General features: G+C 59.1%; 1 protein-coding gene across 1 annotated transcript; it reads left to right on the forward strand.

Annotated features, from left to right (window-relative positions):
- The first annotated feature begins 3,571 nt into the window (after window positions 1-3,571).
- Window positions 3,572-26,375, forward strand: LOC144944574 (protein phosphatase 1 regulatory subunit 29-like). The gene is given in 4 exon segments (XM_078872841.1): window positions 3,572-3,724; window positions 22,990-24,581; window positions 24,583-25,446; window positions 25,448-26,375. Coding segments are annotated over 3 exon segments (2,709 nt in total). The 5' UTR covers window positions 3,572-3,724; window positions 22,990-23,279; the 3' UTR covers window positions 25,991-26,375.
- Window positions 26,376-27,910: the final 1,535 nt, after the last annotated feature.

The following is a 27,910-nucleotide window of genomic DNA, read 5'->3' on the forward strand; positions in this document are numbered from 1 at the left end:
GGAGGGGGGTTTGGTGAGGAGGTGGGGGTGAGTGAGTGAATTACCGGACGGTGAGCCCAGAGCAGGTAGGGGTCGCGAACTTGGGGTCCATAGGGGAGGCGGCGGCGGCGGCGGCGGGGGGGGGGGTTTGTGTCCGCAGCGCGCGCGCGCCGTGACGTGATGAGCGTGTGGGGGGGGGGGGGCCAACAGGGGTAAGTCGAGGGGCTGTTCGCCTTGGAGACACCGTCCCCCCCCCCCCCACGGTTCCCCGCGGTCTCCTTGACCCCCCCCCCCCACCTTCCTGTACCCCCCCCCCCCCGCGCGCCCCGGGCTCCACGTGAAAGGCGGCGAGACTCATTTCCTGAGCTCGCGCCCCGAGATGTGATCTCCGTGGATTCTTATTTGGGGGGGGGGGGGGGGGGGCATTGATGGAGGGCGTCGGCGAGGGAGGGGGCTGGCCGGGAGGGTGGGGGGGCTCCACTCTGAGATCGGTGACCCCCCCCCGTACCCCCCACGTCCTACACCGCCCCCCCCCCCGCGTTTCCCGACCTCCGCCACGCTGTGTGGAGTCTGGGGGGGGGTTTGGTTCAGGATGGAATGGGCGGCGCAGTCGTTCGCGCAATTCTCGACGAATCCGCCCGCCTGGGTTGGATTCCTAGCCACGGCCAACATCAGTGGCGAGTGATTTTCAGAATACCGTCCCGGGCCTCTCCTAGGTAGACTCGGCCTGAATGTGGTCGGCGTGCCGGGGGCGACGGGCGTGGTTCCATCCAGCGGCACCAACTCCTCGTGCGCCTCCCCGGCCTTCACTCTCGGTGCTCGCGCTCGCAGCAGCGGCCCACCGAGATAGAGGGAAGATTGTTGCGACGCGGGGTGAGTGGTGCGGGGTGAGTGAGTGAGTGAGTGGTGCGGGGTGAGTGACGCGGGGTGAGTGGTGCGGGGTGAGCGATGCGGGGTGAGTGAGTGAGTGGTTCGGGGTGAGTGACGCGGGGTGAGTGGTGCGGGGTGAGTGAGTGAGTGGTGCGGGGTGAGTGACGCGGGGTGAGTGGTGCGGGGTGAGTGAGTGAGTGGTGCGGGGTGAGTGACGCGGGGTGAGTGGTGCGGGGTGAGCGATGCGGGGTGAGTGAGTGGTTCGGGGTGAGTGACGCGGGGTGAGTGGTGCGGGGTGAGTGAGTGAGTGGTGCGGGGTGAGTGACGCGGGGTGAGTGGTGCGGGGTGAGTGAGTGAGTGGTGCGGGGTGAGTGACGCGGGGTGAGTGGTGCGGGGTGAGTGAGTGAGTGGTGCGGGGTGAGTGACGCGGGGTGAGTGGTGCGGGGTGAGCGATGCGGGGTGAGTGAGTGAGTAAGTGGTTCGGGGTGAGTGACGCGGGGTGAGTGGTGCGGGGTGAGTGAGTGAGTGGTGCGGGGTGAGTGACGCGGGGTGAGTGGTGCGGGGTGAGTGAGTGAGTGGTGCGGGGTGAGTGACGCGGGGTGAGTGGTGCGGGGTGAGTGAGTGAGTGGTGCGGGGTGAGTGACGCGGGGTGAGTGGTGCGGGGTGAATGAGTGAGTGGTGAGGGGTGAGCGATGCGGGGGGAGTGACGCGGGGTGAGCGACGCGGGGTGAGTGGGTGAGTGGTGAGGGGTGAGTGACGCGGGGTGAGTGGTGCGGGGTGAGTGAGTGAGTGGTGCGGGGTGAGTGACGCGGGGTGAGTGGTGCGGGGTGAGCGATGCGGGGTGAGTGAGTGAGTGGTTCGGGGTGAGTGACGCGGGGTGAGTGGTGCGGGGTGAGTGAGTGAGTGGTGCGGGGTGAGTGACGCGGGGTGAGTGGTGCGGGGTGAGTGAGTGAGTGGTGCGGGGTGAGTGACGCGGGGTGAGTGGTGCGGGGTGAGCGATGCGGGGTGAGTGAGTGGTTCGGGGTGAGTGACGCGGGGTGAGCGGTGCGGGGTGAGTGAGTGAGTGGTGCGGGGTGAGTGACGCGGGGTGAGTGGTGCGGGGTGAGTGAGTGAGTGGTGCGGGGTGAGTGACGCGGGGTGAGTGGTGCGGGGTGAGTGAGTGAGTGGTGCGGGGTGAGTGACGCGGGGTGAGTGGTGCGGGGTGAGCGATGCGGGGTGAGTGAGTAAGTGGTTCGGGGTGAGTGACGCGGGGTGAGTGGTGCGGGGTGAGTGAGTGAGTGGTGCGGGGTGAGTGACGCGGGGTGAGTGGTGCGGGGTGAGTGAGTGAGTGGTGCGGGGTGAGTGACGCGGGGTGAGTGGTGCGGGGTGAATGAGTGAGTGGTGAGGGGTGAGCGATGCGGGGGGAGTGACGCGGGGTGAGCGACGCGGGGTGAGTGGGTGAGTGGTGAGGGGTGAGTGGTGCGAGGTGAGCGGCGCGGGATGAGTGACGCGGGGTGAGCGGCGCGGGGTGAGTGAGTGAGTGGTGTGGGGTGAGTGGGTGAGTGATGTGGGGTGTGTGAGTGAGTGGGTGAGTGAGTGACGCGGGGTGAGTGGTGCGGGGTGAGTGGGTGAGTGAGTGGGTGAGTGAGTGGCTGAGTTAGTGCCGTGAGTGAGTGGATGAGTGGGTGAGTGAGTGAGTGAGTGAATGAGTGGGTGAGTGAGTGAGTGAGTGGGTGAGTGAGTGGTGCAGGGTGAGTGAGTGAGTGAGTGGGTGAGTGAGTGAGTGAGTGGGTGAGTGAGTGGGTGAGTGAGTGAGTGGGTGATGCGGGGTGAGTGAGTGAGTGGGTGAGTGAGTGAGTGGGTGAGTGAGTGGGTGAGTGAGTGTTGCAGGGTGAGTGAGTGAGTGGGTGAGTGAGTGAGTAGGTGAATGAGTGAGTAAGTGGGTGAGTGGGTGAGTGAGTGAGTGGGTGAGTGAGTGGGTGAGTGGGTGAGTGATGCGGGGTGAGTGAGTAAGTGGGTGAGTGGGTGAGTGAGTGAGTGGGTGAGTGAGTGTTGCAGGGTGAGTGAGTGAGTGGGTGAGTGAGCGAGCAGGTGAATGAGTGAGTAAGTGGGTGAGTGGGTGAGTGAGTGAGTGAGTGGGTGAGTGAGTGAGTGAGTGGGTGAGTGGGTGAGTGATGCGGGGTGAGTGAGTGAGTGGGTGAGTGGGTGAGTGAGTGAGTGGGTGAGTGAGTGGGTGAGTGAGTGAGGCGGGGTGATTGAGTGAGTGGGTGAGTGAGTGGGTGAGTGAGTGGGTGAGTGAGTGTTGCAGGGTGAGTGAGTGAGTGGGTGAGTGAGTGAGTAGGTGAATGAGTGAGTAAGTGGGTGAGTGGGTGAGTGGGTGAGTGAGTGAGTGGGTGAGTGAGTGGGTGAGTGGGTGAGTGATGCGGGGTGAGTGAGTGAGTGATGCGGGGTGAGTGGTGCAGGGGGCGCTCTACACCGCGCTCTGAGAGCGTCACGGGCGGGCAGAGCGCTCCGCGGAATGAGCGACATCCTCCCCCCCTCCCACCTGCTCCCCCTGCATCTCCCCCCGCCCCACTGCTCATCTTCTCTCTCGTGTGGCTCCCCTTTCTCCCCCGGTGTATCTCCCCTCTCTGTGCCTCTCTCTAGCCCCGTGTCGCTCTCCTCCCCCCTACCTTGCCCTACCCGTCTTCTCCTTTCTCCTCCCTCTCTTACCCCCCCCCCATCGCCCTCCCTCTCCCCCACTCTCCCTCCCTCTCCTCTTCCCCTCCACTCCCCCTCCACTCCCTCTCCACTCTCTGCATCTCTCTCGTACAGCTCCGCTCCGCTCCCCCGTCTCCCCCTTCGACGGGCGGGATCCTCACCGAGGGGACCTCGCGAACCCCCGGCGGCTGAGACGGTGAGTGACCCCCCTACCCCCCTACCCCCCTACCCCCCTACCCCCGGGGCGGGGAACCCCCGCTCTCTTAATCCCCTCGCTCCCTGTGGAGCGCGGTCAGGGGCTCGGAGCGAGAGACCGCGAGGACGCGAGCGTGTCTACATGTACATGTGTACGTGTGTGTGTGTACGTGTGTGTGTGTACGTGTGTGTGTGTACGTGTGTGTGTGTACGTGTGTGTGTGTACGTGTGTGTGTGTACGCGTGTGTGTGTAAATGTGTGTGTACGTGTGTGTGTACGTGCGTGTGTACATGTGTGTGTGTACGTGTGTGTGTACGTGTGTGTGTGTACGTGTGTGTGTGTGTACGTGTGTGTGTGTACGTGTGTGTGTGTACGCGTGTGTGTGTGTAAATGTGTGTGTACGTGTGTGTGTACGTGCGTGTGTACATGTGTGTGTGTACGTGTGTGTGTACGTGTATGTGTGTACCTGTGTGTGTGGGTACGTGTGTGTGTGTACGTGTGCGCGTACATGTGTGTGTGTGTACATGTGTGTGTGTATGCGTGTGTGTGTGTATGCGTGTGTGTGTGTACGCGTGTGTGTGTGTACGCGTGTGTGTGTGTACGTGTGTGTGTGTATAGGTGTGTACGTGTGTGTACGTGTGTGTGTGTATAGGTGTGTACGTGTGTGTGTGTGTACGTGTGTGTGTGTGTACGTGTGTGTGTGTGTACGTGTGTGTGTGTATAGGTGTGTACGTGTGTGTGTGTGTGTATGTGTGTATAGGCGTGTGTATATACGTGTGTATGTACGTGTGTGTGTACGCGTGTGTGTTTCTTTACGTGATGCTGGCCACCCACCCACTTCGTGTGCCGTGCCGGCCTTTATAGATGCCCGCACTTGCCCCAACAGTCTGTTAAGGCTATCGGGGGTCTTTGTCTTTGTTTGTTTGTCTCTTTGTGTTTGTGTGGGATGGGGGGAGCGGTGGCGCAGTGGTTACCGCACTGCGCTACGAACCCGGCGTCCCGAGTTCGCTCACGACCAATATTAGTAATGAATATATATTTTTTCACCGGTCCAGGGCCACCCCCTACATCGACTCAGCCTTAAACGAGCACCTGGGGCGACGTCTCGTAAACGTCAGCACTGGAGAGACAAAGGCGGCCGGGCGTGGTGCTGGCCATCCACCCCCTCGTGTGCCGTGCCGGTCTTCATAGGTGCTCGCTAGCATCATTTGCCCCAACAGTCTGGTAACGCTATACGGAGTGTGGGGATGGGGGTATTTGTACGTGCGCGCGTGTGTACGTGCACACCTAGTTTGTGTGTGTGTGTGTGTACGCCTGTGTAGACGCGTGCGTGTGTGTAGACGCGTGCGTGTGTGCATACACGTGCGAGGAGCGGTGGCGCAGTGGTTGGTGCGCTGCGCTACGAACACGGCGAGTTCGAGTCGCGGTGGTGGATGCTTGGCCTCAAATGACTCCATTGGCGTAGTGTGTGAACATCGACACTGGGGAGACGAAGGCGGTCGGGCGTGGTTTTGCCCCCACCCCGACTGTGTGCGCTCCGTGCCTCGCTAACGTCGCTTTCAACAGCCTCTAAGTCTGGGCTGTGCACGTGTGTGTCTCGTGTTCCTAGTGTAGCGGTTAGCGCGCTATGAACCTGGCGACCAGGGTTCGATTCCCGCTCACGGCTGACACCAGTGACGATTATCTGAACCGGTCCTGGGCCTCCCCTAGGTCGACTCAGCCTTAAATGAGTACCTGGTGCGGTGTGTAAACATCGCCACTGGGGAGACAAAGGCGGTCGGGCGTGGTGCTGGCCACCCACCCCCTCGTTCGTGTACCGTTCCGGCCTTCATAGGTGCTCGCTAACAGCACTTGCCCATACAGTCTGTTGAGGCTATACGAGGGATCTTTGATCTTTGTATAAGTGTGTGTGTGCGTGCCTTCATAGGCACTCGCTAACAACACTTGCCCCAAAAGTCTGCTGAGGCTACCTAGGGATTATTTATCTTTGTTTCGTGGGGAACGGAGGTGGAATGGTTAGCGCATTCGAGCTGGATGCCGGGCTACGGTGAAAATTAGTGGCGAATATTTTAGCTAGAACCTGTGAAGGCTGAATCGACCTCTCTTAGGTCGACTCAGCCTTAAATGAGTTGGTATTCCCGGTGCGGTACAGAAACAACGGCATCAGTGGCGAGTCATCTGACTATGCCCTGAGCCTCCCCTACGTCCATTTAGTTTACGTGTGTGCACGTGTGTGCACGTGTGTGCACGTGTGTGCACGTGTGTGCACGTGTGTGCACGTGTGTGCACGTGTGTGCACGTGTGTGCACGTGTGTGCACGTGTGTGCACGTGTGTGCACGTGTGTGCACGTGTGTGCACGTGTGTGCACGTGTGTGCACGTGTGTATGTATGTACGTGCATGTTTACGTGTGTGAATGTTTGCGTGTGTGTATGCGCCAGAGTGGGGAGCGGTAGTGTAGCGGTCAGCGCGCTGCGGGAAGATCCTGGCGACCCGGGTTCGATTCCCGCTCACGGACAACACCGGTGACGATTATTTGAACCGGTCCTGGGCCTCCCCTAGGTCGACTCGGCCTCAAATGAGTGTGTGGTGTGTAAACATCGACACTGGGGAGACAAAGGCGGCCCCGGCGTGGTTGTGGCCCCCCACTCCCTCGTGTGCCGTGCCGGCCTTCATAGGCGCTTCTCGCTAACAGCACTTGCCCCAACAGTCTGTTCAGGCTATACGGGGGATCTTTGTCTTTATTGTGGGTGGAAGTGTAATTGGGGAGCGGTAGTGTAGCGGTCGGCGCGCTGCGCTACGAACCCGGCGACTCGGGTTCGATTCCCGCTCACGACCAACACCCAGTGACGATTATATCTGAACCGGTCCTGGGCCTCCCCTAGGTCGACTCAGCCTCAAATGAGTACCCCGTGCGGTCCGTAAAAGCAACATTCGGGAGATAAAGGCAGCGGAGCGTGGTTCTGACCACACATCCATAATAGGTGCTCGCTAACAGCCCTTGCCCCACAATTTACGCAGCCTACACAGTGGATCTGTGTATATTGTGTGTACGAGTGCATAACTGTGAGTGTACGTTGGTTCGTGTGTTCGGGAACCCACCGACCCCGAGTTCGGCAACGATTATCCGAACGAGTCGTGTGCCTCATCTAGGTCGACTCAGCATTAAACGCGTACCTGGCGCGGTGTGTAAACATCAGCATTGGAGAGATGAAGGCGGGCGGGCGTGATGCTCACCACCCGACTGGCGTTAATAGGTGCTCACTAACAGCACCTCACTTGTCCCAACAGTCTGTTCATGGGGATATGGGGGGATCTTTGTCGTATATATATGTGCGTGTCTGGGTAGAGGTGCGTGTAGCGGACCTATGTGTGCGGGTTGCGTTGTGTGTATTCACACGTTCGGGGAGCAGTCGTGTTCGCCGTCAGCGCGCTGCGCTACGAACCCGGCGTCCCGAGCACAGCCAACACCCAGTGACGATTATTCGAACCGGTCCTGGGCCTCCCCTAGATCAAAAAATGAGTACCTGGTGTAAACATCGCCACTAGGGAGACAAAGGCGGCTGGGCGTGGTGTTGGCCACCCACCCCCTCGTGTGCCGTTCCGGCATTCATAGGTGCTCGCTAACAGCACTTGCCCCAACAGTCTGTTAAGGCTGTACGGGAGATGTTTGTCTTCGTTAAGAGTTCCGCAGAGACCACCAGCGCAGAGAGTTTTGATAAAAAATACCCCGAAATTTATGTCCCGTGACGCAGCGCTTCAGACATGGGGGGTCGTACAGGTGGTGGTGGCGGCGTACAGCTGGTGGCGTCGTACAGCCGGCGGCGTCGTACAGCCGGCGGCGTCGTACAGCCGGCGGCGTCGAACAGCCGGCGGCGTCGTACAGCCTTGCAGCGCTGTGGAGGCAGCAGCGAGGGCTGGTGGATCACACACGGATGATGTTGATAAACTCCCTTCCCGTTGGGCTGAGAGCGTCGATGAGGAAGCCCCGCACCCTGGGGCTTGCCAGGAGAAGGCGGTACAGCAAAGTGTGGGCTCAACTCCATCCGTGTCCATCTATACGCCGGGGATAGAGTGTTGCTCCCTCGCCCAAGGAGAAGGCGGTACAGCAAAGTGTGGGCTCATCTCCATCCGTGTCCATCTATACGCCGGGGATCGAGTGTTGCCCCAAAGCCCAAGGAGAAGGCGGTACAGCAAGGTGTGAGCTCATCTCCATCCGTGTCCATCTAAACGCCGGGGATCGAGTGTTGCCCCCTCGCCCAAGGCGTGGGTTTTCTCCCGGTGCTCCGGTCTTCTCCCACTTGTACAATAGACACGACTCGTTATTAATTGGCTGGACACAAAAAAAAACATTTTTTTGTGTTTTCGTAAACTAAAAATCCCAGTGCAGCAGCAGCAGCAGCAGCGGCGGCTGCAGAAGGGGCCTTCCTGCAAAATGAGTCCGTCGACTGAGCGCGGCCCTCGTGGGTAGCTCGGTCACGGTCACGGCGGCCCATTGCCACGTGGCACACGCGGCAGACGAACGCGAGCGGCGGCAGTCGCCGCTCGCTGCGTGCGGAGAGATGTCGGAGGCTGCAGGGATGCGCTGCCCAGATGTGGATTTGAGTTTGGGAGAGAGCGGCGATGATTTCGGTCGTGTTCGGCGTTTGTTGTACAAGCGGGAGTGAGTGAGTGGGGGAGGGAGGGCGCGGATCAAACCGACGGGCGAGAGAATTTGTAACGCGCCGCGCATTCATGGGGGCCAGAGACGGGCGCGGCGCTACCGACGGTTGCCCAAGCTCTGCGGTCCTGCGGTGGGATGTCTGTCAAACTCCGTTGGCGACGTGTGTTGATGCGCGCGCGCGCGAGGGAGGGGAGTTAACACTCAATGCCCGTGCAAATGTGAATCAACCCACTTGATGGACTGCCATCACACCCTGGCAAGCCAGCAGACGGGGACAATCGATGCCCACGGGTAAGGGAGGAGGAGTGTTGCGATCATCTGTGCGTGTGCGAGTGTGTGTGATCCACCAACAACTCGCACAGGTGCGCTCCTCGTTAACAGCACTTGCCCCAATAGTCTGTTGAAGGTTACATGGGGGATCTTTGCCTTTGTGTGACAGCGTGGATGCAGGCATTCCGTGATGTACGTGAGAATGTGGACCGCTCAATTATTACACCCACACACACCCTGCACCCAGACACACCCCGCCTCCCTGCACCCACCACACACACACCCTGGACCCAGACACACCCCGCCTCCCTGCACCCACCACACACACCCTGCACCCAGACACACCCTCCCTCCCTGCACCCAGACACACCCTGCCTCCCTGCACTCACACACACACCCTGCACCCAGACACACCCTACTTCCCTGCACCCACCACGCCTCCCTGCACTCACACACACACCCTGCACCCAGACACACCCTCCCTCCCTGCCCTCACCACGCCTCCCTGCACCCACACACACACCCTGCACCCACACACACCCTGCACCCAGATACACCCCGCCTCCCTGCACCCACCACACACACCCTGCACCCAGACACCCTCCCTCCCTGCACCCAGACACACCCCGCCTCCCTGCACCCACACACACACCCTGCACCCAGACACACCCTACTTCCCTGCACGCACCACGCCTCCCTGCACACACACACACACCCTGCCTCCGTACACCCACACACACCGCCTCCCTGCACCCAAACACACACCCTGCCCCCACTACACACACCCTGCACCCACACACACCCTGCACACACACACACCATGCACCCACCACACACACCTTACACACACCCTACATACAAACCCTACACACACACACCCTGCACACACACACACCCTGCACACATACACACATGTCCCACACACACACACCCTGCACACACACACACCCTGCACACACACCCTGCACACACACACACACCCTGCACACACACCCTGCACACACACACGCACGCCCAGCCTCCCTGCACACACACACCCTACACACACACACACCCTGCACACACACACACCCTGCACACACACACACACACGCCCGCCTCCCTGCACACACACACACCCTACACACACACACACACCCTGCACACACACCCTGCACACACACACCCTGCACACACAAGCCCTGCAGCCACCACACACACCCTACACACACACACCCTGCACACACACACACCCTGCACACACACACACACCCTGCACCCATACACACCCTACACACACACACACCCTGCACCCACACACACACCCTGCACACACACACACACTGCACACACACACACCCTACACACACACACCCTGCACACACACACACACCCCACACACACACACCCTGCACCCACCACACACCCCATACACACACCCTACACACACACACACCCTGCACACACACACCCTGCACCCACACACACCCTACACACACACACCCTGCACACACCCCGCCTCCCTGCGCCCACAGCGCCAAGTCGTGTGTCTCGCCCCCCACCGCTGCCCCCACCCCGCGCGTATTATTTAATTATTTAACAACCACCCCCACCCCCTCCCTGCGCCGAGTCGCTCTGCCGCTGCTATTCGCGTTTAATTGCCAATTACCTCTCGTCACGTGACCCCCCCCCCCCCCGTGATGTCCGCGTTGTCGCCGTTTACACGGACGCGATGCCGGGGGGCGGGGGCGGGGGTGGTGGAGGCGGGGGGGAGGGGCTGCTTCTCGACCCCCACCCACCCGTCTCGCACGTGTGTGGGGTTGTGTGGATGTGTGTGTGTGGGGGGGTGTGTGGGTGTGTGTGGATGGGGGGGTGTGGGTGTGTGTGTGGATGGGGGTGTGGGGGTATGTGGGTGTGGGTGTGTGTGGGGGTGTGTGTGTGGATGTGTGGATGGGGGTGTGTGGGGGTGTGTGTGTGGGGGGTGTGTGTGTGTGGGGGGTGTGTGTGTGGGGGTGTGTGTGTGTGGGTGTGTGTCGTCTATTAATACGCCGATTTGAAAGAAAGAAAAAACACACATCCCGGCTGAGTCTCCAGAGTTCAGTTCCAACATTCTGGTGGGGGGGGGGGTCTGGCTCCACACGGTGGTCACCCAACTCACTCCTCTGCACGCGTTCCACCCCCCCCAGAGCCCCCCCCCCCCCAGAGCGTGCCGATGTCTCTCCCTGGCAGTCACCCCCCAAGGGGTGGTAGCGGAGTGAACTGCTGCTGCAGTGACGGTCGCTTTGTAGCGCGCTAGGCTCGCGATCCCACGGGTCACGCCGAGTTCGATTTCAACCTCTCGGCGCGGCAGATGAAGCAACGGGGGCAGGTTTATTTATTTATTTCTACCCCCCCCCCCCCACCCATCGCTGCATCTATGCACCCAGAAGTGTGAACGAGTGTGTTGTGGTGGGGTAAATTGTGGGAAGATTGAACCAAATAGAGCTCCCTCGAGTGGGGGTGGGGGGCGGGGTGGGTGCGGGGGGCTTCCGCCAGCAGCGGTGCGATCAGGAACGTGCAGGGCTGCGCCTTTAGCTCCTGGCTGGGACACCACGGGGTACACGGCGCCACGCGGCGACTTAGCCAGCCGTGCTGTTCGTGCGTTCGCGAGCGGCAATCGGTGCATCCATCACCACTGAAAACGGGTGCGGGTAATTGCGTGACAGCCTTGGTCTGTTCATCCGACTCCACTCACTCGTCGGTCTACGCATCCGTCTGTTCACGCGTCCGTCTGTTCACCTGCACGTCTATTCGTTTGTCTACTCACTCGTCCGTCAATTCGAGGGCACATTCACTTATTCACGCATCTGCCCCCCCTTCTCTCCGTGTGTCTCTTCTCGCGGTGATGACCGCATCGCGCCCCGAGTCCATCCGCGTATCTATTCACCTATTCGTTAAAATATCTGTTGTTCTACATGTTCATTGATCTATATTCGTCTGTCCACTTCGAATGTAGACCCATGCTAACGTGCGGGTCTATTCATCTACACTATATTTCTATCTATTCATCTATCAATATGATCATCGATTATCCTTCTCTATCAATTTATCGGTTTGATGAATGCATCTGTATTGCTCAATTCGTGTCTCTATTCATCTGCGCATGCACAGTCCCCTTTTTTAATCCGACCACCTCTGCACGCCGTGTATTTGACCATACTTCACCACGCTGGTCAGTGCTGGTTCGTGAAGACGGTGGGGGGGGGGAGTATAACGAAAGAGCAGAACAATTGATCGTGCTGCCCTGCTGCTCTCTGCTGCCCACACTTATGGAGCCCAGCAGCAGCCGACAGACATCAATTTGCGTGCATGGTGGGGGGGGATGGGGGTCGCCCATCACGAACTCTGATGCAGGTTCACCCCCTGCTTAGCTTCCGAAATCTGGCGAATTCGGGCGCCTGGCGATTATGCTCCCACATCCCCGATCCTCCACCCCGACCAAACCGTGTGCCCAGAGCCAGGCAGGTAGAATCAGAGGGACCCCCCCCCCGCTCGCCCCCCTCCCCTCCCCCCACGCCGTGGCGCACCCCGCTCTATTGAGAGCGCGTTCATCCTCGAGCATCGAGCGGCGGGGTCAGGCGAGGTCAACTGCGTAAGAGCGCGGGAGCGAGTCGAACTGGTCGATGATCTGGGCGCTCGATCGCTGTTTAAACAGCTGGGAGTTGCCCCCCCTCCTCCTCACCCCCCCCCCCTCCCGCGCGTTCTCCACGTGGAGTTTCGGACTCAAGAAGCCGCGACTTCGGGGTCCGGTTCGACGCGCTGATGGAGAACGCGCGCGTGGCTGAGCGTAGAGTCGCGCGCGTGAGTTGGGGAGCTAAAACGAGTGGCACATTTTCTTGGTTCTTTCGGTAAAGTCACGTAGAATGGAAATAATAAAATAATAAAATAAAACATAATAAAATAATTCTCACGACGTTTCGGCAACAACGCAAGCAGCCGTCCTAAGGTGAAACCCCCGACAGACCTGGTCTTCACCTGAGGACGGCTGCTTGCGTTGTGGTCGAAACGTCGTGAGAATGATTTTATTATGTTTTATTTTTATTATTTTATTATTTACATTCTACGTGACTTTACCGAAAGAACCAAGAAGATGAATCCCTGCAGTCACGAAAGCTTTAAATCGGAGTGGCACATTCTGGTGAAGGCGAAGAGTGGTTGCTCTGTGGGGGAGGCTCGCTCCCCGTGATAATAATGCGGAATTTCACCGCTGGTTCTGCAGGGCTGTCACCAGGAGATAAGCAGCGCGAACTCTCTCCTCCCCTTCTCGACGCCCGCCCATGGGAAGCGAGTTGGAACAAATGGAGATTAGTCCACACTTTGCCGGACCGCCTTTTCTTGGCGCAGCCAGGGTTATGTATCTTTGTTGACGCCCACCCACGGGGAAAGGAGTCTCACGACATCGTCTGCGTGTGATCCAGCAATCCTCGCTGTAGCCTCGACAGTGCTAGATCACTGGCCATGTGCATCGTAGCCACCACCACCTCCACCATCACCACCACCTCCACCATCACCACCACCTCCGCCACCACCTCCACCACCGTCACGACCTACACCGCCATTACTGTCATCACCTCCACCTTAACCGGCACCACCACCACCACCACCTCCACCAACACCTCCACCACCACCACCACCACCTCCACTGCCACCACCTCCACCCCCGACACCACCACCACCACCTCCATCGCCACGCCCGCCACCACCGTCTCCACCACAACCGCCGCCACCACCTCTACCGCCACCTCCACTGTCACCACCTCCACCGCTACCACTACCGTCACCACCATCACCACCTCCACCGCCACCTCCACCGCCACCGTCACCACCACCTCCACCATCACCACCTCCACCACCTCCACCACCTCCACCCAGCTAAAGACGCTGTGCACTTCCGGCGCGGTGTCCACGTGATCCACTTCGATATCCATCCTCTTGAGTCGCTGGGGGGGGGGGGTTCGGAGAAGCCGCTGTGGACGCAAGACGCTCGAGCCTGGCTCGTCTCTCGGCCGGCGTCGCAGTCCGCCCTGTGGACTTCTCTGGCGCATTCCCCGAGACTGAATGTCCAGCGACGGCCACGAAGGTTACGATGGCCGTGTCATCGGCCCATCGGCTGGGATCGTCCCGAGCTCCACCGTGCGTGGCTCTGCGCTTTGCAGGCCGCGGGAGGAGCCGAGGCCGCCGAGTTGGGACGTCATCAGCGACCCGTGCCGAGATGTGAAATGAAGCTCTCGTCTGACACTCACGATGGTTTGACCTCGAATATAAGCATCACAGCAGTTTCACTCGCGGCACTGGCTGGGCTCGGGCAAGCGAGCAACCGCGACTCTGACGACGACGAGACGCTGAATGTCGAAACCGGTTCGAAATGTTCTGCCTACGTTGAAATCATTCTGCTGACAAAAATGTCACGCCCGGAAGAAAGACCGTGTGTGTGTGTGTGGATGATGGGATGCGTCAAACAATACTGGATGTGTCTGTATGTCTAGCGACGGATGTGTGAATGAGGAGGCGCATTGTCGGCAAATATCCTCCGGGTGGAGGAGGTGGTGGCGGCTATGCACGTGGCTGCCTTTGATGCAGCACTATGTGGAGGCAGCAGCGAGCGTTGGTGGATGACACGCAGATGATGATGATGTTGTTGTCGTGAAACTCCTTTCCCGTGGGCGTCGAGGAGGAGGCGTAACACTGGCTCGCCAGGAGAAGGCGGTACAGTGAAACGATGACGTGGACTCCACGTGTTCCGTTTGTCGGGAATAGAGTGTTTCCCCATCGCACGCGTTGGGGTTTGTCTGGGTGCTCCGGCGTCCTCCCGCACCTCAACACGCAGCGAGTGGCCGATAACGCCGAGATGGCACCTCGAGGACCGCAGAGCTCGGGCAATTGTTGGTGTGCTCCGGCTCTTCACTGCGTGGCCGCCGCTGCTGCTGCTGCTGCTACTGCTGTTGCTGCTACTGTTGCAGCTGCTGATACTGCTGCTGATACTGCTGCTGCAGCTGCTGCAGCTACTACTGCTGCTGTTGCTGCTGCAGCTGCTGCAGCTGCTGCTGCTGCTATTGCTGTTGCTACTGCTGTTGCTGCTGGTGCTACTGCTACTGCTGCTGCTGTTGCTGCTAATGCTGTTGCAGCTGCTGCTGCTACTGCTGCTACTGCTGCTACTGCTGCTGATACTGCTGCTGCTGTTGCTGCTGTTACTGCTGCTGTTACTGCTGCTGCTAATGCTGCTGTTGCTACTGCTGCTGATACTGCTGTTGCTGCTGCTGTTGCTGCTGCTGCTGCTACTGCTGCTGTTGCTGTAGCTGCTGCTGCTGCTGTTGCTGCTGCTACTGTAGTTGCTGCTGCTGTTGCAGCCTTCACGTTCCTCGCGTCTGTGGATCCTCCTCCGGTCGCCTCTGAGTCGCCCTCTCTCTCCCTCTCGCCCTACGAGAGCAATGAGCGGATCTGTGCGGCGGCGTGTTACGAGTTGACATCGTCGTCGTCACTGCGTTATGATTATTACGATGACGTCACGTGTCTGTGAATGGCTGCACAGACACGAGGCGATTCAGTCTCATGACGGGAGACCAAACTGACGCGACTCCTCACAGGGACCCAACACGCAGCCTCAGCTCTGTCCCCAGGGGCACAACTCCCTCTCCCGACTCACTTGTACTGAAATAGCTGCGGATGTTTTTAGCCAGTATCCTATAATGTGTAGGCTATACCTGTACATATATTAGTTGCGCTGGGTTTAGAGGAAGACAAGTCACACACTGACACTATGAATACAATAATATTTAAGGGTACAATACTCGCAATTAAGTTGTCGTGCGTCTTGCTTTGATGCTCATGTCGGTTACCAAAAAAGGTCTGGTGGTGTTCAGTAAGAAACACCAGTCGTGCTCCTATATTTATTTGACGCCGTGTGTATTTTTCGGAAAAATGCTTTTTTCATTTGTAACAATGTTTTGTTGTAATTGTCGGCATTCGTGGTTAAAATATATATTCATCTTCTTGGTTCTTTCGGTAAAATCGCGTAGAAGGGAAATGATAAAATAATAAAAATAAAACATAATAAAATACAATTCAGACGCTGTCTTTCCGACAGACCTGTTCTTCACCTGAGGACGGCTGCTTGCGTTGTGGCCGAAACGTCGTGAGAATTGTATTTTATTATGTTTAATTTTTATTATTTTATTATTTCCCTTCTACGTGACTTTACCGAAAGAACCAAGAAGATGAATCCCTGCAGTCACGAAAGCTTTAAATCGAAAAATACAATGTTGTGCATTTCTAAACATTGCGCTTTGGTGCAAGGCTGCAGTAAAGGTTAAGAACCACTGGTCTACATGAACAAAGCGAGATCACGTTTTAACGCATCCCATCAGTCACACGGCCGCCCTGATGTTCGTGGTTTGTTTTCAGCAGCAGCGTCAACGTTGCTTTGAACGCAACCAAACCTCCCCGCACCGTTTTCGACATTCAAGTGTCTCGTCAGCAGAGGCAGGCTCCCTTGAACCTAGGCTGCTGCTGATGAACCGTCCGGATGTCTTTTCGGCAAGGACCCATCTTTCTCTCCCTCTCTGTGTTAGATATAAGTCCAAGCTGGACGCGACACTCGATATTAATAATAATAATAACAAGAGACTACAGTAATCCCGCGCGCCGTGGCGGAGGGTGCATAAGTCACGCCGACTCGGCACGCTGTCTGACGCCTCGCCGCGCTCATTGCTCCATCCGCAAGCGACTTGAAGAACAGCTGCCCTCATTAGCCCCTCGCTGCACCTGCATACGCTGCCCGCGCGCAGAGCTCTGAGTGATGGTCAATTCAGAGGGCATCCAGCCACGTGGAGTCCGAACAAAAAGCCCCCTGCCATTGACGACCGCGCACGGGCGCTATCAATCAGGCTGTAATATCAGACGAATCGATAGCAAATAGGATTGCGTCTCTCGTCTTGCTGGAGACGATTTGATTCAGCGGACGGCTGACGCAGTTGAGCACGCGCTGTCACGAAACCGAGGCATTCGTTGAGTTTAGCATTCTACTGTGCGCGCGTGTTTGTGCATGCTTTGTGTATGTGAACTGCGTGTGTTTGTGTGTCTGCATTGTGTGTGTGTACTGCGTGTGTGTTGTGTTGTGCATGCTTTGTGTATGTGAACTGCGTGTTTGTGTTGTGTATGCATTGTGAGTGTGTATTGCGTATGTGTGTGTTGTGTATGCATTGTGTATGTGAACTGCGTGTGTGTGTGTTGTGTATGCTTTGTGTGTGTGAACTGCGTGTGTGTTGTGTATGCTTTGTGTATGTGAACTGCATGTGTGTGTGTTGTGTATGCATTGTGTGTGTACTGCATGTGTGTGTTGTGTATGCTTTGTGTGTGTGTACTGTGTGTTTGTGTGTGTGTATGTGAACTGCATGTGTGTGTGTGTTGTGTATACATTGTGTGTGTGAACTGCGTGTTTGTGTTGTGTATGCATTGTGTATGTGAACTGCATGTGTGTGTGTTGTGTATGCATTGTGTATGTGAACTGCATGTGTGTGTGTTGTGTATGCATTGTGTATGTGAACTGCATGTGTGTGTGTTGTGTATGCATTGTGTATGTGAACTGCATGTGTGTGTGTTGTGTGTGCATTGTGTGTGTGAACTGCATGTGTGTGTGTTGTGTATGCATTGTGTATGTGAACTGCATGTGTGTGTGTTGTGTATGCATTGTGTATGTGAACTGCATGTGTGTGTGTTGTGTATACATTGTGTATGTGAACTGCATGTGTGTGTGTTGTGTATGCATTGTGTATGTGAACTGCATGTGTGTGTGTTGTGTATACATTGTGTATGTGAACTGCGTGTTTGTGTTGTGTATGCATTGTGTATGTGAACTGCATGTGTGTGTGTTGTGTATACATTGTGTATGTGAACTGCGTGTTTGTGTTGTGTATGCATTGTGTATGTGAACTGCGTGTTTGTGTGTTGTGTATGCATTGTGTATGTGAACTGCGTGTTTGTGTGTTGTGTATACATTGTGTATGTGAACTGCGTGTTTGTGTTGTGTATGCATTATGTATGTGAACTGCATGTGTGTGTGTTGTGTATGCATTGTGTATGTGAACTGCGTGTTTGTGTGTTGTGTATGCATTGTGTATGTGAACTGCGTGTTTGTGTGTTGTGTATGCATTGTGTGTGTGAACTGCATGTGTGTGTGTTGTGTATGCATTGTGTATGTGAACTGCGTGTTTGTGTGTTGTGTATACATTGTGTGTGTGAACTGCGTGTGTGTGTGTTGTGTATGCATTATGTATGTGAACTGCATGTGTGTGTGTTGTGTGTGCATTGTGTGTGTGAACTGCATGTGTGTGTGTTGTGTATGCATTGTGTATGTGAACTGCGTGTTTGTGTTGTGTGTGCATTGTGTATGTGAACTGCATGTGTGTGTGTTGTGTGTGCATTGTGTATGTGAACTGCGTGTTTGTGTTGTGTGTGCATTGTGTGTGTGAACTGCATGTGTGTGTGTTGTGTATGCATTGTGTATGTGAACTGCGTGTTTGTGTGTTGTGTATACATTGTGTGTGTGAACTGCGTGTGTGTGTGTTGTGTATGCATTATGTATGTGAACTGCATGTGTGTGTGTTGTGTATACATTGTGTATGTGAACTGCATGTGTGTGTGTTGTGTATGCATTGTGTATGTGAACTGCGTGTTTGTGTGTTGTGTATACATTGTGTGTGTGAACTGCATGTGTGTGTGTTGTGTATGCATTGTGTATGTGAACTGCGTGTTTGTGTGTTGTGTATACATTGTGTGTGTGAACTGCATGTGTGTGTGTTGTGTATGCATTGTGTATGTGAACTGCGTGTTTGTGTGTTGTGTATACATTGTGTGTGTGAACTGCATGTGTGTGTGTTGTGTATGCATTGTGTGTGTGAACTGCATGTGTGTGTGTTGTGTATGCATTGTGTATGTGAACTGCGTGTTTGTGTGTTGTGTATACATCGTGTGTGTGAACTGCATGTGTGTGTGTTGTGTATGCATTATGTATGTGAACTGCATGTGTGTGTGTTGTGTATGCATTGTGTATGTGAACTGCGTGTTTGTGTGTTGTGTATGCATTGTGTATGTGAACTGCGTGTTTGTGTGTTGTGTATGCATTGTGTATGAACTGCGTGTTTATGTTGTGTGTGCATTGTGTGTGTGAACTGCGTGTGTATGTGTGTTGTGTATGCATTGTGTATGAACTGCGTGTTTGTGTTGTGTGTGCATTGTGTGTGTGAACTGCGTGTGTATGTGTGTTGTGTATGGGAGCGCCCTGGCTAGGAGATGTTAACTACCTCGCCTGCCATGCAGGAGGTCGTGGGTTCGATCCCAACCCGGGGGACGCCTGCTGCTGTGTATTTGCAGTTTGCGGTCTCTCTCTCTCCCTGTGGTCGCGTGGATTTTTCTCCGGGTCCTCCGGTCTTTCCCTCCACATTTAGAAACGTGCCTTTAGAGTATTTGCTTGTTATATAGTTCCACATGATACAAGCCGCTTGCTTGAGCTATCATTTGTGGCCAGGTCGCTTCTGAAAAATAACTATATAGCCCAGTGGGCCTTAGCTGGTAACATAAATATAGTTTATAGTTTTGTGTATTGTGTATTTGTACTGCATGTGTGTTGTGTATGGATGATGTATGTTTAATGCATGCGTGTGTGTATTGTGTATGTTGAACTTCTTTCGCACCGTACCTCATCGGAGGTGCAGACATGCAGTATGTGGACCACGTGTGTGTGTGCGTTGTGTGTAGATTGTGTATGTTCACTCTAAGTGTGCGTGTGTGTGTGTATTGTGTGTATGTGAAGAGCGGTAGTGCAGCGATTACGACCACCAACACCAGTGACGATTATCTGAACCAGTCCTGGGCCTCCCCTAGGTCCACTCAACCTCAAATCAATACCCGGTGCGGTGTGTAAACAGCGCCACTGGGGAGACAAAGGCGGCCGGGCGTGGCGCTGGCCACCCACCCCCTCGCGCGCCTCGCCCCGGCCTTCGTAGGTGGTGCTACTCGCACAGCACCACCACCACCAGCCTGTCGAGGCGACACGGGGGGGGGGGGGGGGGGATCTGTGTCTGAGTAGTCACGTCATTGTGGCGGAGGGAGCCTCACACAGTACACACACAGTACACACACAGTACACACACACACATACACACATACACACACATTACACACACACACATACACACACAGTACACACACAGTACACACACATACACACACATACACACACAGTACACACACAGTACACACACATACACACATACACACACAGTACACACACAGTACACACACATACACACACATTACACACACAGTACACACACAGTACACACACATACACACATACACACACATTACACACACAGTACACACACACACATACACACACATTACACACACAGTACACACACATACACACTTACACACACAGTACACACAGTACACACACACACATACACACACATTACACACACAGTACACACACATTACACACACAGTACACACACAGTACACACACACACACACATACACACACATTACACACACAGTACACACACAGTACACACACATTACACACACAGTACACATACACACATACACACACATTACACACACAGTATACACACACAGTACACACAGTACACACACATTACACACACAGTACAACAACAACAACCGCCATTCGCCACTAAGTGGCGGTGACGTCACCACGACGCTTGTGCCAGGCCAAGTGCACCTTGAGGCCACGTGAAGTGTCGAACGCGCGCTGGCAGGAGGTCACGGGGCAGACCCAGCAGGTGCCACGGGTCGACTGACCGAGATGACTGGCTGATGCACCACCTGTGCCCCCTACTGTACCAACTTGCTGTGCTTTAGCCACCCGGCGCTCCGCTCGTTGTTGTGAGCGTCGCTCCTCCACCCTCCGTTGTTGTTGGAGGGCGACTGCCTCCAACTGCCCAGTAGCGTCCTTCACGAGCCTCCTCCACTGAGGCCGATCTTGACACCGCTGGTACCAGTCATTGGTAAGTCCACTCAGCTCCACGTCCTCCTGTACCACATCACTCCATCTCTTCTCTAGCCCGTGCCGCGCCCGTTTAGCCCCCTCGATCCGGCCGAACAAAAGCTGTTTAGGCATGCGGTGGCTGGGCATGCGGGCTACATGACCCAGCCAACGCAGCCTTGCCTGCCGGAGGAGCTCACCGATGGGATTTTGACCAGATCTTTCAAGGATTTGTGATGTCCTCACACAATCCAGCCTGGTTAAACCCAGGATGGATCGTAGGCAGGCCAGCCTAAATGTTTCCAGCACACACATACACACACAGTACACAGCTCACACGCAGTACACACACAGTACACACACATTACACACATACACACATTACACACATACATTCCACACATTACACATACACACACACACATTATACACACAGTACACACACATTACACACACATTACACACACAATAACACACAGCACGCACACAGTACACACACAATACACATACATCATATAGCATTGTGCAATACCTACTGAATCTATAGAGCTGTGGGTGAGGAGGGTGTGGGGGGGGGGGTGTAAGGGAGGGGAGACAAAGGCGGCCTGGCGTGGTGCTGACCACTCACCCCCTCATGTGCCGTGCAGGCCTTCATAGGTGCTACTCGCTAACAGCACTTTCCCGAGCAATCTGTGAAGGCTACACGGGTGGTCTTTGTTTGTGTGGGGGTGTGGGGGTGTGGGGTTGCTGTGTGGGGCTGCACATGAAAGGCGAGGAAGGAGCTGTCCTGCTGCCCGGGGTGACCACGTGACGAGGCGCGTGCGTCCGCCACTTTGAATCGTGGGGGGCAGGCGGAGGGGAGGGGGGGGGCGGGGGGGGGAGGTGGGGGGCGGGGGGGGAGGTGGGGGGCGGGGGGCCCTCCCCCTCTCCACGTGGCGTGCGAGCCTCCCACTCCTCCACCACCACCAACATCACCACCACCACCACCATCACCACCACCAACATCATCATCATCACCACCACCATCACCACCAACATCATCATCACCACCACCACTATCACCACCACCACCATCACCACCACCACCATCACCACCACCACCACCAACATCATCATCATCAACATCACCACCACCAGCATCACCACTACCAACATCATCATCATCATCACCACCACCATCATCATCACCACCACCATCATCACCACCACCATCACCACCATCATCACCACCACCACCATCACCACCATCATCACCACCACCACCATCACCACCATCCTCACCACCACCACCAACATCATCATCACCACCACCACCATCACCACCACCACCACCATCACCACCACCACCACCAACATCACCATCACCACCACCACCATCACCACCACCACCACCAACATCACCACCACCACCACCAACATCACCATCACCACCACCAACATCACCACCACCACCACCATCATCACCACCACCAACATCATCACCACCACCATCATCATCACCACCATCACCAACATCATATTCCTCCTCCCCGTCAGTGCCGAGCCTCATTTCCCCGCTCCTCGTCCACCACGGACGCGTCCTGAGCGAGTGCGGGGGAGACGGACGAGGAGGGAGGGGTGCGGAGGGATGAGGTGTGGTGGTGGTGGTGGTGGGGGTGGTGGTGGTGGTGGTGGTGGTGGTGGGGTTGGTGGTGGTGGGGGTGGGGGTGGTGGGGGTGGTGGTGGTGGTGGTGGTGGTGGTGGGGTTGGTGGTGGTGGGGGTGGGGGTGGTGGGGGTGGTGGTGGTGGTGGGGGTGGTGGGGGTGGTGGGGGTGGTGGTGGTGGTGGTGGGGTTGGTGGTGGTGGTGGTGGGGGTGGGGGTGGTGGGGGTGGTGGTGGTGGTGGTGGGGGTGGTGGGGGTGGTGGTGGTGGTGGTGGGGTTGGTGGTGGTGGGGGTGGGGGTGGTGGGGGTGGTGGTGGTGGTGGGGGTGGTGGTGGGGGTGGTGGTGGTGGTGGGAGTGGTGGTGGTGGTGGTGGGGGTGGTGGTGGTGGTGGTGGGGGTGGTGGTGGGGGTGGTGGTGGGGGTGGTGGGGGTGGTGGTGGTGGTGCTGGGTGCTGGAATCGGCTGAGTTCGCCACCCGGCACCGTTCTCTTTGGCTTCGTTTGGGAGCATTCTGGGATGAGTGACGGGAGCCGGGTGGGGTGGCGGGGGAGGGAAATAATAAAGGGCAGGAGAGGGCGGACAGGGAGGGGGGAGATCACGAGAGAGGAGATGTTTAAAGACGCCGAGGTTAATCATCTCCTGCATGGCTGCGTGTGTTCGTTCACAGGAGCTGGGTCACAGAAGCGAGAAACAGAGAGAGACCCCCCAAAGAGAGAGAGAGAGAGGCAGGCACCCCCGAGGAAAGAGTGCGACCCCCCACATAAGGATCGCCCCCCCCCCCCCTCCCCCAGGAAGAGTTCTGGGAGTGTGAGAGGCCACGGACGGGTGCCGCGCGGTGCGTGCCATGACTCTCCGCGCCACGTGCCGCGCGCGCGTCTTGCCTGGCGGCGGCGGCGGCGGCGGAGGGGGACACTTGCGGCGTGGGCAGCCGCAGGCCGCGTAGCGCTCGCGGCCGCCATGCGGGCCTGCGGAGTCCACCCCGGGGGCCCGGCGAGCGCGCGGACCGGGAGCGGCGGCCCGCCGCCGTGGTTCCGCGCGGCGCTGCTGCTGTGGCTGACGGCGCGGGCCGTGGCGGGCGACTGCTGGATCGTGGAGAGCGACCGCAACATGGTGCCGCGCGCCATCTGCAACCAGAACACGCCGCCCTTCGACGCGATCCCGCGCGGCCTCAACGGCTCCATCGCCGACCTGCGGCTCAACCGCAACAAGATCCGCGCGGTGGCGCGCGACTCGCTGTCGCGGTACCCGCACCTCGTCCACCTGGACCTCTCGCGCAACCTCATCGCCGACGTGGAGGAGCGCGCCTTCTCGGCGCAGCCGCGCCTCCGCGTGCTGCTGCTCGGCCACAACCGCCTGGAGGTGCTCACGGCCTTCACCTTCGCGGGCCTCCCGCACCTGCGCGAGCTGCAGCTGCAGGCCAACCGCTTGCGGCGCGTCGAGCCGCTCGCCTTCCGCCAGAGCGGCGCGCTCGTCGCCCTCGACCTCGCGGGGAACCGACTCGCGGCGCTCGACGCGGCGGCGCTGGCCGGGCCCGAGCGCCTCGAGTCGCTGGAGCTGCACGGCAACCCGCTGCACTGCGAGTGCGAGCTGCACGGCCTGCTGCTGTGGATGTACGCGCACATCAACGTCTCCTCCTCCTCGTCCTCCTCCCACGTTTCCTCTCCGGCGGTGGCGTCGTGGGAGCGGCTGTCCTGCTACTCTCCGCCCGCCATGAAGGGAGTGCCGCTGCTGCGGACGCGCGGCGCCGCCGGCCACCACCGCAGCGCCGTTCGCGAGCTGGCGGCCTGCAGGGATCACGTGGCGCCGCCAGCGCCGCCAGCGCCCACCGCCGCTGCCGGCGACCCCCCGGGCGCGGGGTCGCGGCGGCCAGGCGGCGGCGGCGAGGAGGAAGAGGAGGACAGTACGGACGGGGGCTCGGGGATGGCCACGGACGTGGGCCTCCCGGGCAGGAGGCCGACCCCCGCGGGGCCCGTGAGGGGCAAGGCGCTGCCCTCGCTGCAGCTGGTGTCTCAGGCGCGCACGGTCGCCGTGCTGCGGGTGCAGATCCCCGACCCGTTCGACAAGATGTACGTGCTGGCGCACTACAACCGCTCGGCGTACAGCGACGTCAAGAACTTGCGGCAGAACCGCGAGGAGGTCCGCGTCGAGGGGCTGAGCGCGCACCGCAACTACACCTACTGCGTCGTCTCCGTGCGCCACGCGCGGCGCACCAAGCACGCGTGCCTCGACTTCCGCACGCCGGGGGGGGCGCCGCGCGGCGCCGGCGGGGGGGGGCGCGCGCCGCACCATCGCGCTGCTCGGCTGCGGCCTCGGCCTCCTCTTCCTGCTCGCCGCCGCGGCGTTGGCGCTCCGCCGCCGGCTGCGCGGCGCGCGGCGCGGGCCCGGCGACGGCGCGGGGGGCCCTGGGAACGGCGCCGGGGGCGCCTCCAAGGCGGAGCTCGCCAAGGGGAGCGACGTGGAGGAAGCGGCGGGCGGGGGGGGGCTCGACCCGCGCATCCCCCCCCCCGCGCCCCCCGCCGACGCCAAGGCGGACGAGGGGAGGGACGAGGGGAGGGACGCGGGCGGCGCGACCAAGCGCAGCTACATGGAGGTGCGGGCCCCCGCCGAGGCGCCGGCGGAGACTCGGGCCGTCGCGGGGGTCGCGGGGGCGGCCGAGCGGCGGGGATCGGCGGCCGAGATCTCCACCATCGCCAAGGAGGTGGACCGCGTCAACCTCATCATCAACAGCTGCATCGACGCCCTGCGCGCCGAGGCGCCGCCGCCCTGCGACTCCTCGTGCTCCGCGCCGCTCCTGCTGCTCGCCGGCGACGTGCACGCCGAGCCGCGCTCACACGGGCCCCAGGGACCCCACGGGCCGCAGGGACCCCACGGGCCGCAGGGACCCCACGGGCCCCAGGGACCCCACGGGCCACAGGGACCCCACGGGCCACAGGGACTCCTAGGGCTGCAGGGACCGCTCGGGCCGCAGGGCTTCCAGGTGCCCGCGACCCCCCCGTCCATGGGAACGCGGGGCTCTTACGTCCCCATGGCGGCGTGCGGACACGCGGGGGCCACGCCGCTGGCGCCTGGGCCAAAGCGAGCGCGGGGTGGCGGCGCGGGGGGGTCGGGGGGATCGGAGGGTCGGGGGGGGGCCGGGGGCCCAGGGCAGGCAGGTGGATACGGGGCTCCGCGTCGCGGGGTCGGGCGGAGGAGAGCGCTCCGCCGCGTGCGCTCCGCTGCCCGGCATGCACGACCCCACGCGGCCGCTCCCGCCGGCCCCACCTCGGGGCGGCGCCGGCCCCGAACCTCTGGGCCCCTTCGGCCCCCGCGGACCCGCCGCGGGCCCGCGGCGCGCGCCGTGTCCCGGCGCAGAGCCGCGGGAGGCGGCCGCGGTGAGGCGCTCCCCCGGGAGCCCCCCGCCGTGCCGGCCCGGGCTGCGGCGCGGGACCGGGATCCGGGCCTACGCGTCCAGCCCGGAGTGCGGGGGGGGCGCCGAGCTGAGGCCCGGGGGCCCGCGGGGGCTGTGGGCCCGGATTCGGAGGCCCCTGCGAAGGAGGGCCCCGTGGGGCCCCGAGATGGAACCCATCGCCGCGGGACACGCGCTCAAGCGCAAGGTGCAGCTGGCGCGACACGAGGACCTTCACGACATCCTGGCCTACTGGAAGGGCGTGGGGGCCCAGCGGCGATAATTGGGGGGGGGGCATCCCCTACGCGACCCCCCTCGCCGTTCCCGCGATGAGACCTCCCCCCCCCACACACCGCCGACCTCTCCTGGGCTCCTGTCTTCCTCCTTCATCGCCGCCAGCCTTCACCCCCCCCCACACACCAAGTGGCATGAAATTCGCACTTGACCTCTCTGACCCCACGCGATAACGGCTCAGGAGCCCTCGAACGGGGTCCCTGAAAGGGGATCCTAGGAATGGGTTCCGGGGTTCCCCCTCTGTGCCCCCCCCCCCACCCCCCGTATCTCCTTGTGCGCGTGCCTGCGTTGCCTGAAATGTTTAAGTGCGTAACCCCCCCCCCCACTCCACCCCACGACCCCCTCGCCCCCCCCTCCTATTCCTTGTGCGCGTGCCTGTGTTTGTCCCGTCCGCGTCCCTCCCCACTCCCCCCGCCGCCGCTGCATGTCCCCCCCCTCACCCCCTCCGGTTCTCCCCCCCACCACACTCCCCCCTCCCCCCTCCCAGTTTCTTTCCCCCGATCCGCCCCCCTCCCCCCGCCCGACCCCACGTCTCGTGCTCGTCTCCCAGTGTCGCCGTCGCTGCCGTCACTCACGATTGTCACCTCGACTGTAAATAAACGTCTACGTTTTTAATTCCCCGCCACGGAGACTCGAGTCCAGTCAGCCGGTGACGGATGCCGCCGCGTGTAGACGCTCGCGGAGACGAAAATCCTACTCCCGGCGACCGGGGCAAGTTGATGCGTGCGAGTGGCAGTGCCGTTTGAGAGCCGGAACTGAGCGCACGAGGGGGTCGGTTCTGTCTGGCACCGCATGCCACCGACTTCGTCTTGCACTTTGCTGATGCTCGACCTGGGCAAGCCCCACCACGGCTGGGTAGGGATGTCACTTGTCACTGATGATTGTGGCCGTGGCCGGGGAAATCGAACTCCGTTGGCCGAGTTCGTAGCGCGGTGCGCTAACCGCTGCACCGCCGCTCCTTTCCATGCACACTAACACACACACACTAACACACACACACACTTCCCACAAACACACACACGCCTCGTATAGACAGACACGCTCCAAATGCATCGTTTCACGCCGTAGAAAACTTGAGTAAATTAAGAATTTCCCTAGAAATTAAAAAATCCAATCATCGTCAGCCACAATCTTCAGTTCCACTGCTGGATTGAAGACCTCCCCCCCTCCTAAGCCGTCGCCACCCATGGCGGCCCAGCGGATGCCACCGCCATCCACCCCCAGCATCAGCGAACGATGTTGGTTCCCTCCCGAGAGACGCGGCGTCCACGAGGCGATGCGCGTGCCCCCCCCCCCCCGTACACCGTGCGACTCCCCCCGGCTCCCCTTCCTCCCTACCCACCCAGCACCCACGACGGGAGGGGCCCCTCTGTGTTGTGCGTCACAGAGTTGTGCCTCGAACTAGGAGCCAGAGCTTCACACTGAGAGTGGCGGGGGGGGGGGGGTCCATGTCTATAGACAGACATCCGGGCAGTTCGCCAGCAGCGTTGGTTTCAAGCGAGTCTGCTGATGAGACGTTGGATGTCGAAACCGGTACGGCGTTTGCTTTTTGAAAGAAAAAAAAACCCAGTGTTGTTGAGAAAATTGTGGGGTATGGGTTGTGTAAGACAGATGCGGGGGCGAGGGCGGGGAGGCTGACTGACAGTGGAGGCCCCCACGAGTGAACGAAATCGTCCAGCGACGTTAAAGAGCGCGGGGCGGGCAGGGTCAGAGGGGCGACCAGAAACTCGCCGATGGACGTTCATCAACCCGCACTTCTCAGCAATCACCGGCGTGTAGGTTGGGGGGCGGCGGGGGCGGCGGGGGAGGGGGGGCGATGAGCAGGTTGATGAATATTTAATGAAGAGCCACGCGATTTATTTATGAAGGAGGAGAAAGATAATTTTAATTGGAAATGTCTTTCCGAGAT

Source organism: Lampetra fluviatilis, chromosome 35, assembly GCF_964198595.1.
Source record: "Lampetra fluviatilis chromosome 35, kcLamFluv1.1, whole genome shotgun sequence".
Taxonomy (NCBI): domain Eukaryota; kingdom Metazoa; phylum Chordata; class Hyperoartia; order Petromyzontiformes; family Petromyzontidae; genus Lampetra; species Lampetra fluviatilis.